General features: G+C 38.4%; 1 protein-coding gene across 1 annotated transcript in view; it reads right to left on the bottom strand.

The window, feature by feature from the left end:
- The window catches only part of TRIM37 (tripartite motif containing 37), a 26,788-nt gene extending 10,589 nt beyond the window's left edge, over nucleotides 1-16,199 (bottom strand). Inside the window, exons 1-15 of the mRNA XM_009882694.1 lie at nucleotides 16,131-16,199; nucleotides 14,737-14,777; nucleotides 13,215-13,331; nucleotides 11,854-11,941; nucleotides 10,868-10,990; nucleotides 9,376-9,499; nucleotides 7,421-7,488; nucleotides 6,089-6,213; nucleotides 4,665-4,715; nucleotides 4,239-4,320; nucleotides 2,618-2,694; nucleotides 1,936-2,115; nucleotides 1,076-1,190; nucleotides 647-859; nucleotides 104-240 (exon numbers count right to left, since the gene is read on the bottom strand). Coding sequence (XP_009880996.1) covers nucleotides 104-240; nucleotides 647-859; nucleotides 1,076-1,190; nucleotides 1,936-2,115; nucleotides 2,618-2,694; nucleotides 4,239-4,320; nucleotides 4,665-4,715; nucleotides 6,089-6,213; nucleotides 7,421-7,488; nucleotides 9,376-9,499; nucleotides 10,868-10,990; nucleotides 11,854-11,941; nucleotides 13,215-13,331; nucleotides 14,737-14,777; nucleotides 16,131-16,199 — 1,610 coding nt within the window. The remainder of the gene's footprint in view (nucleotides 1-103; nucleotides 241-646; nucleotides 860-1,075; nucleotides 1,191-1,935; nucleotides 2,116-2,617; nucleotides 2,695-4,238; nucleotides 4,321-4,664; nucleotides 4,716-6,088; nucleotides 6,214-7,420; nucleotides 7,489-9,375; nucleotides 9,500-10,867; nucleotides 10,991-11,853; nucleotides 11,942-13,214; nucleotides 13,332-14,736; nucleotides 14,778-16,130) is intronic.
- Nucleotides 16,200-17,495: the final 1,296 nt, after the last annotated feature.

Raw genomic sequence — 17,495 nt, 5'->3', positions numbered from 1 at the left:
CCCCCCCAACTGTGATACAATAAATGAATCTGTTTCCAGTGGAATTAGGATGATTACCCTGGGAGACAAGGTGATTATCTGAAAGGCATTTTAAGTTACTTACATAGTTTCTTCATCAATATCATTTTCTTCAGTGTTACTAGTTGCTGTCGAACTAGCTGAAGAGCTGCTACCATCAAGGTGGTTCACCTCATCCTCTCCAGCAAGATCTATATCCAGGTCACCATCAGAGAGCTCATGCTACAGGAAAAACAGAACAAGTCTTTATGAAAAGGAACATTTCAGTTGTACTTTGATGCATTCACCAAAAGCTACGAACAGAAACTCTCTCTCCCCAGAGCGTCACACGACCATACAGGAGTTTGGAGGGTCTCAAAGCACAATAAAAGCTGGTAACAAACAGAGAAGCCGGATTTTTCAGCTGCAACTTGGAAACTTTTTTTGTGGTGGAATCTATTAGCTCTGTTCTGGAATATCTCTGTGGTGTCATCTCTTGCTGCTAGCTCTCGAGTGTGTTATCTCCTATTTGCACACAGAGGATACTAAGTGAACTTCTGAATTGTAAATTAGTTTTATGTTTCTACTGCTACCCTATCATAAAAAAAGCTGCACGTAAACAAAGAGAGCAGAAAAAGACAATTCCTACATTAAAGTCTTCATGCTGGATCTTCTCTTCCTCCTCTTCCTTGCTATCTCGCACTAATCCTGGAGCAGCAACATTCTCAAGTAGTGCTTCAGTGCTCTGTCCAGATTTCTTTGATCTTGTCTCTGGGCCATCATCATTCTGGGGACTAAGATGAGTGTCTGGAGGTGAAATGCCTCGTGATTTCTGAGTCCGGGAAAGTTCAATCGCAAGCCTCTTAAATATTAGAAGGATACACAAAAGTATACACAGAAGACAACAATGGAGCATCATCATCAAATAAGTTTGCTGACTTGCATATATACTATTTCAGTAACGGCAGTATCAAGCTATCAATAACAACCCAAACACACTCAATTGTCAAAACTTGAATGCTGTAACCTAAAAGAGGTAACTACTGGTCAGCAAAAGATTATTTTACATCCCACTTACTTCTTTAAGGTTATTTATTTGTTGGATATAACTTGTCTGAGCTGCTTCCAACTGAGCAATGTACCAGTGTTGATCTCGGCACTTTTGGAAGAAGGTTGGTGAGCGCACTTGGAACCTTCAAAGGAACATTTCAAAAGGGGGTTTATTTTTTGTTGGGGTTTTTTGTTGTTGCTTTTTTTTTTGGTCATTGTCATTCCTCCCCCCCAGGTCAAAAAGCCCTGCACAAGAACATCAGCCAATCTGAAATCTAGTGATGAAATAAACTTAATAGACAACGTACTTCTATACTCAGTATCATGAATGCACTGAATTGCAAGAGTGTTTTGGTTTTTTTTTTTTTTTTTTTTTTTTTTTTTTTTTTAGGAGAGGCAGTTATATATCTTTACAAACCAACACTAAAAAACCATTAATGCAATACAAAACATTTAGCAGTAGCAAGAGTAGGACTATACTGAGAATATTTGAAGTAGATGGATAAAGCTTCTATATTTTGTCAAAACATTGCAATTCGTTCTCTTACATTACAGACTTCCTTCATTCCCAAAGTTCTCCTATGCTCACTACAACGGTTTCTAAAGAGGGAGAGAAAACACCCTTTTCCCTTAATTCAGTTAGCTACAGATCTCCAGCCCAGGCTTATTAGAGTCAAGCATAGCTACTTCTCAAAGAAAACTTAAAGTTACCACAACTCCCTTTAGCACGTTTTCTTCTTTAAAGCTTATGACAGTGAAATCCATTTATGACAAAACACGTCACAATTATTTTAAATTCAACGACTTAATTATTTCCTATCGCAGTAGCAGGTGTGATACATTGTGAAATAATAGCAGAAAGAAGCCCCACTAAGCTGTCTTCCTTACCTTAGGATCACAGTGTCATTTTGCCTGTTTAAATACCCTTCGTTGGCTAGCAAGTCTAAACGAAAGAATCTGTTGTACCCCCAGCATTCTCCAACTTCAAAATCAGAGGCAAACTCTCGAATTATGTTTTTGGTGGGATCATTGGTGGACTGGTGAACCATTTCTACACGGTACTCATACCTACACAGGGGATAATCACAGGTATTAATACCAAAATAAAGATGTCAGAATTGCTGAATGTGTCAAGTTTATCAGAACCACACTTCCTGGGAGGCTTGCGTGCTCAGCTGAAGAGGCGATCCAGTCTTAAAATTTTACCGAACACTTATATAAAGAGCACAAGGGAGAAGAAAGTAGTAATAGGGAGCAGGGTGGTAATCCAACTCTAGGACTGAACATGAGGAGACAGATACTCTTATTCGTTGTTTTGCCAGATTGCTTTTTATCTCGAGAAAGCCACTGAGTAACAACTTTAAAATATTATCTCTGGGTATGATTCAAAGCTCAACGGACAACAGAAACCTCACTATTCTTTACAAAAGGGGTCTGCACCAGACCCTAGCAACACTGCAGAACTTGAGGTTGTTCTTTGCAAACATCTCCAGATGCTTTGCCAATAGAAACAAAAAGAAAAAAAAAACAACAAAAACAAAACAGCTGCTCTTACTACAGGTTTGCTTACTTGGATGTCTCTGGCAATCCAGCTGACAGCTCCAAGAACACAGACAGGTAGTAGCCCCGAACTACTCCATTGCCATCCTTGAAATAAAACAAAATTGAGAGAGAAATTACAAAAAGAAAGCAAAACCCAGAAAACAAAACACCTCAATGTAGCCCTGAAGTTTAGAAAATGGCTTCAATCGATACAGAATTTGCAGCAGTAGTCAACTTCGTATGCTACAGTTTCGATTTTCGGTCTTTCAGGACCTAGAACTCTTACTGTAACTCGAATCTACACGGAGTTTAGATCTGGAAGCACATACGCAGTCTAGTACTGGTATCTCAGATATAAATCTCAAAACAGAGCTTTAATTACTCTATTAAAACTGTAGGGGTTCAATTAAGCGGAAGACTGACTAAACAAACACTTGTCAATGTATTGGAAAACATTTATTTAACGTATAGAAAAAGCACAAAAAAAATCTCATAAAAATCTACTTAGCAATTTATTACAGTCCAATACTTCTCAAATTCTCAACATGAAAACAGCTCAGGTTAAACATTAGTTCTGAAATGATTTACATACAGCTGCATTTCAAAGCCACTTAATTTTTGAAAGAAGAACAATTTCTTTAGAAAAAACATGCAACATGAAAAAGTTAGGCCAGTTAACTGAGAAACAATATTAGAATCACCAGAAATCAAGAAAAAAATATGGCAAAACCTCCATCACACTCACCTTAACCAAGGATGAAGAATGGCTCAACTTGAACCCTCTAGGTTGAAGAAACATTTCAACTTACCATTTAAAAAATAAATTTTAAGGCCTTCTGTCAGCAAAGCTTATGTAGTCAATCCTGAATTTATAATACTCTGAAAACTTACACAGGAGTCCACCCCTGCATTGCAAGAATAAGTTTCTGTGCATATGTGAGCTTATCAGATCCAGTTCTCTGAAGATGCCATGTAAATCACTAACAAATAACATTGGTACTCCACCACTAAACATGTATTTCTCCAAACACAGCTGTAGTAGCAGCCAGAGCTTCCTGGAAGCACTGACCAGACTAGTGGACTGCAAAAAGATCACACCTTGTGGGTTAACATTCCAACGCGGACAAAGACACTGTTTCTAAAATCTGAGTATTCAGCCCACTGAAAGGACATTAGTACAATACACACATTTTAATGTCAGCAATGGAGAACTGGATGCACAGTGAAACAGATTCCCCTTCAACTAATACCTTCTCCTCCTCCCACCTTCCCAAATAAGTATTATTCATAAATATGGTAAGTTATTCTATACATCGGTTCTGCAAGAAACATCTGCAAAAACCTCTCAGACAAAAAAGGTAAAAATATCTATTAAAGTGCCTATGGCATATTTGTAAACCCCATTTTTAATTGCTTTTAAATTAACCAGATTAACTATAGTGAGAATGTTTGTGCTGGTTAACTGGAGGCAGAGACAGAATACGCCAATGGTTGATGATCCACTCTGCAACCTTATTAAGCTCTTTTCATACAGCTTTTTGTATACAACATGAGAAGAGACTAACTGAGATTTCCTTACAAGAGAAGCATATGAATGCTGGTTATGTGTTTTGGATGGGATAACAATTCTAGTTGAAAATATAACTCACTGGATAAACTTTTAACCTCCAGCAAAGTCCTGACACTTGAAGAGGTGGACTGTAAACAGGATCTGCTCGCTGACGCAACGTACTATTGAGAAAGGAGAAAAAACATTTGCTATTGGCACAAAGCAAAACCCTCCACGAAACAGTAAGCTGTGTATACACTCGCACTCTTACACTCGAGAACCATCCTTCTTGCTGCACACAGCATGTAGCAGCATCGAGGCCCGTGCAAAATGGTAAGTGTCCATACGAATATATGTATTCCTTGCAAAATTATTCAATCTTTTTTTAAAAGGAAAAATAAGTAGTTTGCTGTTTTCACGGAAAAATCCTTTTAGCTAACAGTGCAGTATTAAAGAATACTGCTCACGTACAGAAGTAACAGAAGAAGACTCACGATATTCACAGTAACTTAAGATACATTCTTACCTGAAGTTTTCCAAAACAAACGTCGTCGAGTCATAGGCTGGAACCAATTCACTGACGAGGGGCAGAAAAATTAAATATATTAGAGCCAAATAACATGGCATTAAAAATCCCAACTTTTGGAACCTTCAGAAGTATTTAAAATTGTTCAGGTCACCAAAGCCACTGAAATTCACTAGGACTACACTGGGTTATTTCAGCACTTCTGAAAGTTCCATTTATAAGCCTTCTCCCCAGTACCTCTCCCTGTGATATCACACAATAAAAAAAATATTTATGTTATGAAAGGAAGAGGATTTTACCTTTTATCTGATGGCTAATAATATCTTAATACAGTGAATTTTTAAGGTAAGACTCTTTGGGGGTTCTAGAAAAGATGAAACTATTGCATGGCTGAAAGTACAAAGCTTAAATGGTTTGTTTCAGAGCAGAAGATACGTTGCTGCCACTGGAAAATTAATAGTCAGATTTAAACTCTCCTCAGAGAGGCATTTAATTATTCTTTTCAGAAAATGTGTCACAACAATAGTTTTAAGATTGCATTTAAAAGCAAGCCAAACTGATTTTTGCTAGAAAATACACAATTATTCGAGGAATTCTTCTAAGATTTCTCCTACTTTCAATTTTTTAGAGATGCTTTTCAGCCAGCTGTCCTAAACTCTCAACAGAGTTCCTCAGAACCCTGCACTAGCAGCATTCTCTTTATGAAGAATTGTGCTATGAAGTGATTTTGGCTATATATTCAGAATTAAGGTGACCTACAGAGGCATCTCATGAGAGCCTAGCAATTATATACTGAATGACCCAATAATAAGAAAAAAAAGGACAAATCCGTAAACTAAGTGTAATAGAGAAAAAAAGTTGTCAGCTGGAACCCGCTGTCCTGACTCCCCAGCAGGGACTACAGACATAAAATAAGCCCTGCTGGAACAGAAAAGCCTACTTGTGGCGTAGGTTACTAAGAGGAGCAAGTTAAGCTGTTTATCATTTTCAGTGTATAAGCCTGGACCCAAATTCAATCACAGAGATCTAGTTTAACACAGAAATGGACAGAATCCTGTTACCCCACAGATTATTATTCCCATAGTTCATATAGCGGAGAAGCATGACTGCCCTTCGCTAGAGGCTGGTATCAGACCACCTCTCTAGCAACCCATCCATCAACCACCTATTATCCACTCTTTCAAATCCACATGTCAAAATACAGCGGTACTCTCCTGTCCTAGTTTTATAAGAGGCTGATGCATGGAAGAAAACACCTACCTCCCAGACTCACTGGAACACCCTCCTCCATGTAGTGGGTACAGTAAAACGAGGAAGAAATAGTCTCCTCTAAGTTACTTTAAATATTTTTTAACAAGCAAAACAAACCTTTATAAGATGGCTTTCAAGTTCAAACTACAAGAGAAAGGAAATATGATGCTTACCTTGTAAAGTCTGGGGGAACAGGAGTAGTGACAAACGAGGCCATAGGTTTCCGATGAACCTGCTGGAACATCATCAGGATCTCTGAACTTTTGGATATCAACTCACTCTTACTGCACGATCGTAACTATATGGGGAAAAACAAGGAAGAAAAAAATACTTGTGTCACTAGTAGAAACCATAGGTTTTGACCATTTTTGGTTTTAAGCAAATAAATTGCACGTCTGTTACAGCTTCAGAAAGATTACCCCCAGTGCAATGTAAAATGAAGCCTGGAGGTTTTGGCTGTGCTTTTCCCTCCACCCCATTTGTTTGAGTTTTATTTCCCTTGAAACAGTCAGCTCTTAAGAGTAAGAATTTGCCTATGACATCTGATGGTCACGTGTTCTAAAATTTCTGTTAGGAAATTAAAATAGATATTCTAGTTCTGTCCCGCTCCAAAGCCTGTGCTGCCCGTTTGGGAAGTCCTGAACATTTAAGACTCCATGCAATTCTACAATGACAGTTACAGCAACTACTATGTACTTCACTTAGGTTAAGTTAATTCAGACAGAAGATGTCTGATTAATACCAAATCACATCTGTTACTGCATTTAGGCAACAATAACAAAGTAAATCAATCTGGAAAGGAAGCTTAATTAGACGTTGGGATAATTTGCTCAAATACATCACAACACAGCAATACAAGCTCCTGTGACATTAGACAGTTCTTTTACGTTTTAGTCATTCCTTTACTGCTGTATTGCCAAGCACTGTACTTTTTTTTATCCATCTAAATTTGAACAAGACAAAGTACAACCAAGCTCTGCAGAATTGAATATTTCGTTCACAAAAGCTGAACTTGCATAGCTAGAAGCAAGATGAAAAAAATGATACCATTTCATCTTCTTGGAAAGACAGGTGGAAAGGAATAAAAGAACTAGAACCAGTTCAGTTTCCCTCAAAAGCACAAAGAGAAACAGGACAGTTTTGTTTATTCTCCATTTATAGCCACCACTATACATCCGCAGTCAGCAGCAGCAGAACTAACAGAATCTACCCAGACAGTCTAAACTCCACGTTACCTTAAACAAACACATAACTGTGTAGTTTTACATCCTATTGCTATTAATCCCTGTACTTGTTTTTCAAGCAACAGAACACCTTTCATTATTTCTAGAAGACATGCTTGTTTTTAAGAAGAAATTGTGCAACACAGGCCCACTTAAATGAAGAGATACCCTCAAGCTCTATCCATCAATTAATACTATAAAAAGAAATTAAATAAATAATAAGAAAGGCCAACTGAGGAGGAAATCTGTGTAACACAACATTTCAGCTCTTTTCATAATCACCTGATGTTCCACTTCTTGAAGTAGGGATTCCAGAAGTTCAGTTTCTTGAGTAAGTGATGTCTTTTGACCTGTTTAGATAAAAGAAGCCATTTTTAAAGAAGACATACTCACTGGATTTTAAAAGTTGAGCTTTTTTTTTTTTTTTTTTTTTTTTAAACCTGGAAGCTGCCCCAAAACCTACTAAGGTAAAGGATTTCTAAATATACCAAGGTTGATCAAGAAAGCATTTTAAAAACAAGCCTACGTTTTTAATTAGAGCTGTAGTGAAGAACTCACTTGAGGTTAAGACAGTAATGAAACATTCTTTGTGTCCCAGAAATGGCAGGGTTGTTGTTTTGGGGTGCTTTTTTTTTTTTTTTGACAAAAAAGCAGGTTTGACTTCACCGAATTTGCTCTCATCCAGACAAGTCTCTCCCATATATTAGGTGACACTTTTCTCCTAAAAGCCACCATTTCTTTTGACTTTGATGTTTGTGTTTTCTTCATAAAAAAGAATACACAACATTTAAATGTGCTTGTGCATTTCAACTGGCATGAAGACCATGAGGAGAAAGAATAAAAAAAGCTAAGTTGCGTTTGTCTGTTTTCTATCATGAGGACTTTGTCTCCATCATACATTACATACCTGAAGAATGTTTGGCAGTCCTTAGAAAAAAGGTGTTACACAGACAAAATGTTAACCTTAAGATATTCTACCACAGCTTTAAGACTGATCTTTAATCAGCACACACTAAACCAAACATTGCAACTGACGACTGTATTCAATACAGGCCCAAAATACATATGAATCCTGGATTTAATTTAAAGCACACATTTTAAAGTAATGACATGAATTTTTAGAGTAACTTGAAATGCAGGCAATATACATTTATTATGTTGTTTTGGTTTTAATGGAAATGAACTAAGAGAATAAATGCAAGCATTATCAATGTTAAGGACACTTTCCAAGCATGAGCATTTCAGGTTTTCTTAGGTGCGTGTGAAGATTTCAAGCATCAGAAATACATCTTCAGAAATAAAATTAAGGCAATAAAATAGCTGTGCTGAGACAAGCACATAGATCCTTGAGCTTGTATCTATTTGTCTGTGAACTTTGATCTACCAGTTGTATACCTTACAAAACTAAGGTCATAAGCACATTTTGAAAGTGTCTAAAGAAACCGATATGCCAAGATGTCGTCACCTTTGGTATGTGCTCCTATCAATCCATTACAGTAACGGAAGCACACATGGAAGAACAAGGCACAAATGCAAAATTAGCTGAGCATAGCATGGACAAAGTTAGAGCCAACTGAGGAATATTCTGTCTTTCTCATTGAAAGCTACACTTAATTTTTAGTAGCGTTGCTTCTGTAAGCTTCAATACCTGTAAGTGTACCACCTGTCTTCTCACCTCTATACCAAAGGAGAGCTCAAGTGACCAGTCCCCGCTTAGCGGAAGTGTCAGGAACCAAATGAGCAGCTCTGGTTCCAGATGCTATGTTCTCCATACGCAGACAAGGCTGCCTGTATGTATGGATCCAAACTGTTGCTTACCACACATCTCATATAGACTTCTAGCTTTTAAAAATTACGTTAGAAGGAGTGTAATCTGGCATCTTCGTAATACATAAAGATGGACTTTTCGGCTAATACAAATGATGGTGTAAAAACATTTTAAGTGCTAAGTAAGTACTAAACATCTTCCAATTAGATGGAAATGTTCTCCAAGTTGTTATACAGGAGTTTCTAAGAGAACATAACCAGGTTACATCTAACAACTTAGGACTGTATCACAGTAACTACATAACTCACTAAAATATTTGCTGTAGGTAGAAGTTTTCTGTCAGTAGTTAACTTGCTTAATACCATAAAGTGTGTAAGGAGTCATACTCCCAGGGCAAGAAAGTTTCTCAACAGATGTAAACATTGTTAATATACTGTTCCTATTCATTACAGATCAGGCAGATACCTACCCATTAATGTTATGAGCTTATTCTTCAGCTGAGTGTCTAACCGGGCAATCATCATCTCCACTGCATTCCTGATTTCCCGAACTCGTTCATCCTTCGCACTACGCACTGCCTCCACATTCCTCTCCTAAAACAGGGTTCAGGAAAAAAATGCACAGTAAGAAAGCTTTCACACTTCTGCATGTTTCACTCATTTACACGTTGACTCCACTCGCTCAGATCCCAGAAATGCCTACGACTCCCTAGAGTCCATTCCAGACCTATTTTTCTATGAGGAAAAAAAAAAAAATAATCCTGGTCTTACTTAAGCTTGCATGTTTAGCATAAGAAAATAGGAATGTGTTTTTAGATGAGCTGTATCACAAGCTATTCCTGTTGCCAGTTGCAAATATCCTTTTACTGAACACATAAGTGTGCCCTCTGGTGGGTGACCAAAGGTTAACAGTAAAGTTGAGCAACATTTTTCTCATTACATTGAGATTTATCATACGGGGATTCTTTAGTATCAAAATTTGTAAATACAACTGCTAGTCTATAACTTGAGCAGCCCAGAAAAGTCACCTTCTGGGTCACAAGAATAATTTGATAAAAATTACGTCCTTCACCCTGGAAGGTGAAGGCAGCAATCCTCTCAACATTTTACAAGTACTTCCAAGTAGCCCACCTGGTGATGTAACCGTCACGTGTGAGCTGAAGCAGAGCAAACCTACCACTGCATGGGGCAAACAACTACCTGAACAACAGCAGACAAAAACCCATACAAAAACTTGTTTAAAAAAAAAAACAACCAACCCACAACTTATTTTATTTTCACAAAGACTACAGAATAAATGCAACAGTGTTCAGCAGAACACAAAAATAATCCTTCCTAGAACATAAGAAGCTGTACTGAATTGTTGGAATTCCCACTGAAACTGCCAAAGCTGACCACGTTGATACTTGGATGTCTAACACATTTACCCCTCTGGGGAAGAAAAAGGAGGTATACAGACTTCAAATCTCTAACTGGTGAGCTACTTTACAGCCCACCCTGTAGGCTCCAATATACTTATAGTTTATTCGCCTGAAGAGAGGAAAATAAGCTGTATTAGAATAAAGCATTTTTATACTTGTTTATCATGCCAGACTGCACTTTTGTGTCTACAAAACACATATTTCAAAGGACTGCACAACTCTAGCTTTCAAATAGCATGCACCAGAAGAAAATCTCCCTGGTAGCTAACTCACCTCTTTTTCTGCCTGGCTACTACAAAGCCAGTATTGAGAATATGTTGATCTTTCCATATTGTATAAAAAAAAATTATAACTAACAAGTAAAAATGTCTCTCTATGGGATAATCTGATTACCTTCAAAGAAGCAACAGCTTCTGAACAGGTACTGAAAACACCATGAGCATGTGAAATGGTGTACTATTTCCATTTCTCACTTTACAGTTATCCTTTGATAATGCTGCGCTACAGGAAAACTTAATGTTATATTGGATTAATTTCTTACCACTTCTTGCACCAAACTGATCAATTCCATGAGTCTTCTCCTAAGCTTTGCCACTTCTTCATTTACTTTCGTAACATGTTGCTCATAGATTTCTGCCAGTGGCTTAAAAGTATGTCCTCCATGCTGTTAAAAAAAAAAAAAAAAAGGTGGGGGAAGAGGAGGTGGGGAATAACAGAGTATCTCATTTAACTTTATTCCACTCCTATGAAATGACTGAAGGAGAGGGGAAGAAAGCCTCCTAGTGTATCGCTCATTTTGGAAAAGTTCCAAAGCAGATTGTATGTAGGAAGTCTGTCTTTCACATCCCTTCATAAGTCACGAATTCAGCTCTCACACCATCAAAGCCTCCTGTCAAGAGTTATTTGGAGTCTCAACAGTCCTCCAAAAATAAACTGCTTCATTCACTGTGCAATTCTTTAACAAATCAAATAAGGATAGAAGGGCTATTCTATTTTTATTATTATTATTGACACACCCTTCACACACAAAGGCAGCACGCTGTTAACCACTTACATTCCAAACAACGACAGCAGTATCTCCTTGAAATACTCAACTGAGAGGATATCATGCACTGTGGTAAACTGTGCCACTAATACAGCTTTGAATTACTCAAGATTACAGGCCAGGACATTTAAATAACATAAGTGTTATCTGTATTCTCCGAGAAAGACTTATTCCTTTGCCCATAAAATTCTCTCCACCATGTAAAGTTTGTCCAAGACATCATGAAATTTGTAACAATGAAGGTAATTCCAACATCCTTTAGGCAAAAATTCAATTTCCTTCTCCAATTATAAACAGAAGGTATCACCTTTCACAACCAATGTTCACATTAAATTATAAATACACATACAACTACAGTATTTCCATGGCAATTCAATAGTCATAACAAGAGTTTCATAGCATTTCTATTTCTTCAAACATAATGCTTGTAGCCTCTTATCGTAACATACCACGTGCACATAAGCAAGCAAGTCTCTTCTTACCATTCCTCCCCAAAGCGCACACTGGTGGCAGATACACTTCTTACAAGTCCAGCAGAAAACACTGAGCTTTTCATGATGATTTTCACACCTTCACACACAAAAAAAGCCACGTATCATCAACAGAAAATAGCTATGAATTTTCTGCAAACTCAATTTAACATTTGTACTTGTTTTGCCAGCCAATACTGAGAGCAAAGCACAAAACATCAGAAAAGTTTTGCAAGAAGAATACTTACAGTCAATAAAAACTTTTTGTAAAATAAATGTTGCTCTTAATATTATCTCAGGAAGCACTTCACAGAGACAGAGAGAAAGTACATTACTAAAATTGCATTTCTACCTATCAAATAAAGGATATCACCAATGAACCCAGCTCAGAATTCCAGAAGTTAATACTTCACATTGTTAAAATCCTAATCATACACAATTTAAAGTAACTACAGAGCAATGTCTCATAAGCTTTTTGGACAACCTGATCTTTGTAATTTATTAAAATTTAGGAACAGCATCAATTAACAAACTGAGCACAGACCAGGCCAGACCTAAAATACATGCCTCTCCCTTGCCCCTCCATTAGGATTCAGGAACTTGGGGAGGAGGCAGATATAGAACACATAATTAGTCCCTGTCCGTTTTTCAATGCTTCTTCTCACACTTTTCTCCTCCAAATCTCCAGAATATATCTTAACACATATAATAGCACTGGTAATGGGATAAAACCAGGAGGAAAGCCTTCTGAGAAAGTACTGACAGCTGCTCCTAGGAAAAGTGTATCAGAAAATACAGGAGGAGACAGAAATCAGAAAAGACAAGGAAGGAGAATGAATAGCAGTAACGTGACAGATACAGCAATAGTAGTGCTTTCTGTGGGACTTTTCTTTGATCTCAACCTGGGTTTATCAATTACATTTTCACAAGGGACTAGAAGATACGTTCTCAGAACAGCTTCTCTGCTTTAATGTGCAGAGATACCAAAGCAGCACCAGAGTCTTAATGGGACTGCCAAATAAGGAAGTAATTGAGAGGAGATTTTATTTCAGATGTGTGGTCACTAAGAAGGGCTAAGAGCCTTAAGAGGTATTACTACCCTTCCTGTTTCCCATATCTCTCATTTTAACTATATTGAGCTGAACTAGAAACAGTTTTCTAGGCAAAGACACCGAAGACCTTTACTTGTTCCATTAAGTATGACAGAAATGAACTCCAACTTTTAGTCAGCAAGAAAAAAACATTGCTTCTGTCTGCTAAGCAACAGGACAATTCAGCTTTTACTTAAAAGTTATCAGTTTGTTCCCCGATTTTAATAATGAGCTGAAATTAAAAGCCCGCAAAACGCTTTACGTGAAGAATGCTCTATTTACTTGTCTTTTTCATTTTCTTCATGCTTTGTGAGATTGCACAGTTGAAGTGTATCAAGCTGTTGTGTGACCTCTTCTGCCCAACGACAGTTTACGAGCTCTCGTAGCTGCAGCGGGGCTCTGCAAGAAGCATTGTTAGAGTTAGAGCAAGAACTCGGCTCCAGGAGCTAGACGACAAGTATTGAAGTAAAATCAGTTCATCAATTCTACACTATCGGAAAAGTCAAAGGCAAAAAGCTGAAGCTGTACTGGCTATTTCATAAGGAGGAAAAAAAAAAAGAAAAAGAAAAAGAAATATAATGGCTTAAGTCCATTAAAGGTGGCCTACAGAAAAGGTGGAGAGGGACTCTTTATCAAGGAGTGTAGCGATAAGATGAGGGTTAATGGTTTTAAACTCAAACAGGGTAGATTTAGATTAGATATTAGGAAGAAAGTCCTGACTGTGAGAGTGGTGCGACTGGTGCAGGTTGCCCCGAGAAGCTGTGGCTGCCCCGTCCCTGGAGGTGTTCAAGGCCAGGTTGGACGGGGCTTGGAGCAACCTGGGCTGGGGGGAGGTGTCCCTGCCCAGGGCAGGGGGGTTGGAGCTACATGATCTTTCAGGTCCCTTCCAATCTAAACCATTCTGTGATTCTGTGATTTGCTTGTTTGGGGGCTGGGGGGAGGCAGGAACCACAACAAACCACCCCACAGTGAGATACAGAATAGCTACATGGGGAACCTGAGAACTACTTCCAGATTTCTTGATAGGCTCCTGGATGACTCTGGGCAGATAATTTCATTTCTCAGTGCTTCTTCAATTTCTCCCATTATTCAACTGTCCCAATTGCAGAGCTTCAATTATCCCCTTTGTAAAATGTAGATATATATACCTCCTTGCAAGCATTTTAAAACTATTGATCAAATACTTTAAAAGCTGAATATTAAAAAAGTTCTGTGGAAATGGTTGGTTAGTTGTTTTTTAACATTTCCCTTCCCTTAGGGGAAAAAATATGCTACCTTCCAACTTTTGGTCTACCAAGAGCTAGAATTGCTAGGTACTCAAGGACTAGGAGCGCTAAGGGGTGCCAGGGCTTGGGAAGACAGGGTGGGACACTGCATTAAAAAAACAGAACAAGCAAGACATTGTAGCTACCTCTCAGACAAATCTGCAACACATAAGGTAAGTCTCACAAATTACAGGTATAAAAAAAGTACACATTTCAGTCTGAAAACTGAAGTTTCTGGTCTCTGACTCTTGCGAGAAGGATAAGAGTTTTAAGGGGAATACCATCTAGTTACTGTTATCACAGTGACTACATGCACTGAAAACAGCAGTGCAATAGGAGAAGAACAAAGATCTTCCTTAGTTTGTCACAAAACTAGAACATATTTTAGAATAAGTATTATACCAGGGTAAATTTTTATAGTAACAGCAGGCAGATCTCTAAAAATCAAGCTTACAAATGTAGCGCAACCTGCACTGAAAAAAGACCGCTCATAACACCCAATTCCTGATAATTTACTTCTGATATTAAAAATACCTTACCTACAATGAGGGCACTGAGCTCTTTGTTCAGTCAGCCAACGCTACGAAGGAAAAAGGAAAAACGTTTTTAAAGAAACTAAGAAAAAACATGCAAGCAAGCACACTCTATCATTAATTAGGAGTTCCTTCTTTTTAGTACAGCCTTCCTATATTTTTCCCTTTTTTTTTTTTTTTTTTTTTACAGATTTGTAATGTAATTGTTCAACCACTTCGTCACAGAAGAACCTGCTATTTGTATCTTAGTAACAAAGCAACCACTTTTCTTTAGCTGTCAAAGACACTTCAGTTGAAATTATACAGAGAATTTTGAGGTATCAAATACTCCATTAGAAACCACACACCTGGCGCAGACTCCAATAGTCATAGACTAAAGAGCATGTTTCAACAAAAGAAAGCAAAAGATACAGCAAGCATATTTTTCTGAGCCTAAATTATTAGCCTTCAAGGTAACTTATTTCTTCTTCTCAGGCTTTTTATAGGCAAGTTAGATACCTGCAGCTCAGTGATCAAATCCACAAGGATCCTTTGAATGTTTCTCTTCCAGAAAGCTCCAAAGACAAGTAGCTGAGGAAAGAACTTCATCTGCCCACTACAACTTACAAGTGTGAAAGCTCAGCAGTTGAAGTGCTTATATTTGTCAGCTCGTGACTACATTTAAAGATTCTCATGAATAATATCTCACCACCCAGCTACAATATGTCATCTAACATTCTTAATATGTAACACGAATCCTTCACCTATAGTTCTTGTCGCAGCTTTCAAAGCAAATCATGATTGTTCCAATTTCTGGAAATACTACCCGAGGTCTGAAAGCCTCAGCTGAACTCTCTCCCACCAGAGTAACATTACAGCGTCCAGATTTGGAACTGAAGCATTATACATTGCTAACCATGACCTTAATAAATGAATTGAGGTGCTTCAGCTGCTGCTTCAGCCTGCTATACCAGACTCCCTTGAGAAAGATGTAGCCTGTATCTGATCACATCATACTAGTTTGGAAAGCATTTTAAAACATCTCCACGATGACATGAGGTGACATTATGACCTCTCAGTGCTCCATAATGACAGATGCAAAGTCAGCATTTGATTCCTGTTCCAACTTTTGTCTTCCATACAGGTATCGGTGACTCTCACAAGATGCTAAAGAAGGGATCATTATACATCTATTTCTTAAAAGCAATTATTCCAGATAGTCCCTATAATTAGCACTACTGAATGCAATGCACAGCCTGCCTAGTTTTCCCCTCAGAGTGTCATAAAAGATTTTGAAAGAGAAACTAAAGAGCACAGAGCAGGAAAAAGGAATCCTCGGAACTCCAGGAAAAGGTGCAAGAAAGAAGCGAGAGTGTGTTTGTAAGATCAGTAGTTTTTAAGTTCATAATAAGCAAACTCACCCGAATACAACTGAAACAGCACAGCTTGGAGCAATGAGGACACAGACGTGCATCACGCAATTTCTCCATACAAATAAAACATCGGAATACTTCAGCAATGCTCTGCAAAGGGTAGATTATCGCTATTGTTAAGCCACATACTTCAAACATATCAGAGTTTCATTTATTTTCCAGGCAGTCCGCCAGGTTTCATAAATGCAGCCCCATTCCAACCAGCTCTGGATAGCGCATCTCAGAGTGAGACACAGTCAAACACCATGGCTCTCCTCCCCGCTTTCTCCTACACTACAACAGCTCTCAGCACCCATTTTATAACACTATTCTTCTTCTTCAAGGAATAGTTTCCCTCTTTGGTTTATCTTTTTCCAAGAGGGCCTTTCTGTAGCCGAGATACTATTCCTACTTGTGTTCACATGGGATTGAAGAGTTGCCCGAAATAACTGTGCTGCACCTGCAGATTCTGAACCCACGAGTTTCAATGTACTGGCACTGAACCAATTCAAAAGCACACTAAGTACATGTATTACAGAGAACGCTAACAAGAGGGGTTGAATTAGGGCACATATTATTTTTACTTTTAATACTTACATTCTTTTAAAGTCTACCTTTAGCACTAGCGCCACAATTTCTACGCGCTCTCATGCTCCATTTAGTCAATCTTGGGCAATAAAAGTGTAATTTAACATTTTATTTTTTTTACTATACCCATTTGAAAAGAGAAGCATTTTGTTCTAGAATACAATCACCTCACCTCTCTCCATTCCCAAAAATGAGAAAGGTATTCTGAAATGCCAAGGGATGCTTGCTTTCCATAGTAATGGGTTTTTCACTGATAAAGAAATTTTGCATTCCGTACTGTACAGGAATTTGATCTTTTCTGGCTTTAACTATGGAACTTTGAAAGATTCCTCAGATGGGCTAATTCCCCCCCCCCCGGTTAAAATTATAAATTAGCACAAAAGCGACGCGTATCTTCAATATACAGAAATGACAGCATCTCCCATACATTAGTGCCCTCTTCAATGGTTGCAAACTATTAAAATGCAACACATGCATTTACAGAAGCCATCCCACAAGGTCTTTTAAATTCTTCTCCTGTCTGGCTGCTGTTAACAGGGCCGGCAGCAACGCTCCCAAGCTGTCGGGGTTACACACACCGTGCCTTCAGGCCCGCCCAGGCGGGTTCTGTCAGCGCCAGGTCTCCATCCTCCTCCGACGCTCCACCACTTTATTTTCTATTTTCAGACGACGGAAAATAACCGCGTGTCCCCCTCGAAACGCCACCTCCTTAGGGCCTGTTCCCTGCCTGCCCAGCTCCCTGCCCGCCGCAGAGCTGCCATCTCCCCGCCGCCCCTCAGGCCCCCC

This window comes from Charadrius vociferus, unplaced genomic scaffold, assembly GCF_000708025.1.
Source record: "Charadrius vociferus isolate BGI_N301 unplaced genomic scaffold, ASM70802v2 scaffold793, whole genome shotgun sequence".
Classification (NCBI taxonomy): Eukaryota; Metazoa; Chordata; class Aves; order Charadriiformes; family Charadriidae; genus Charadrius; species Charadrius vociferus.
This window is presented reverse-complemented; position numbering and strand designations above follow the sequence as displayed.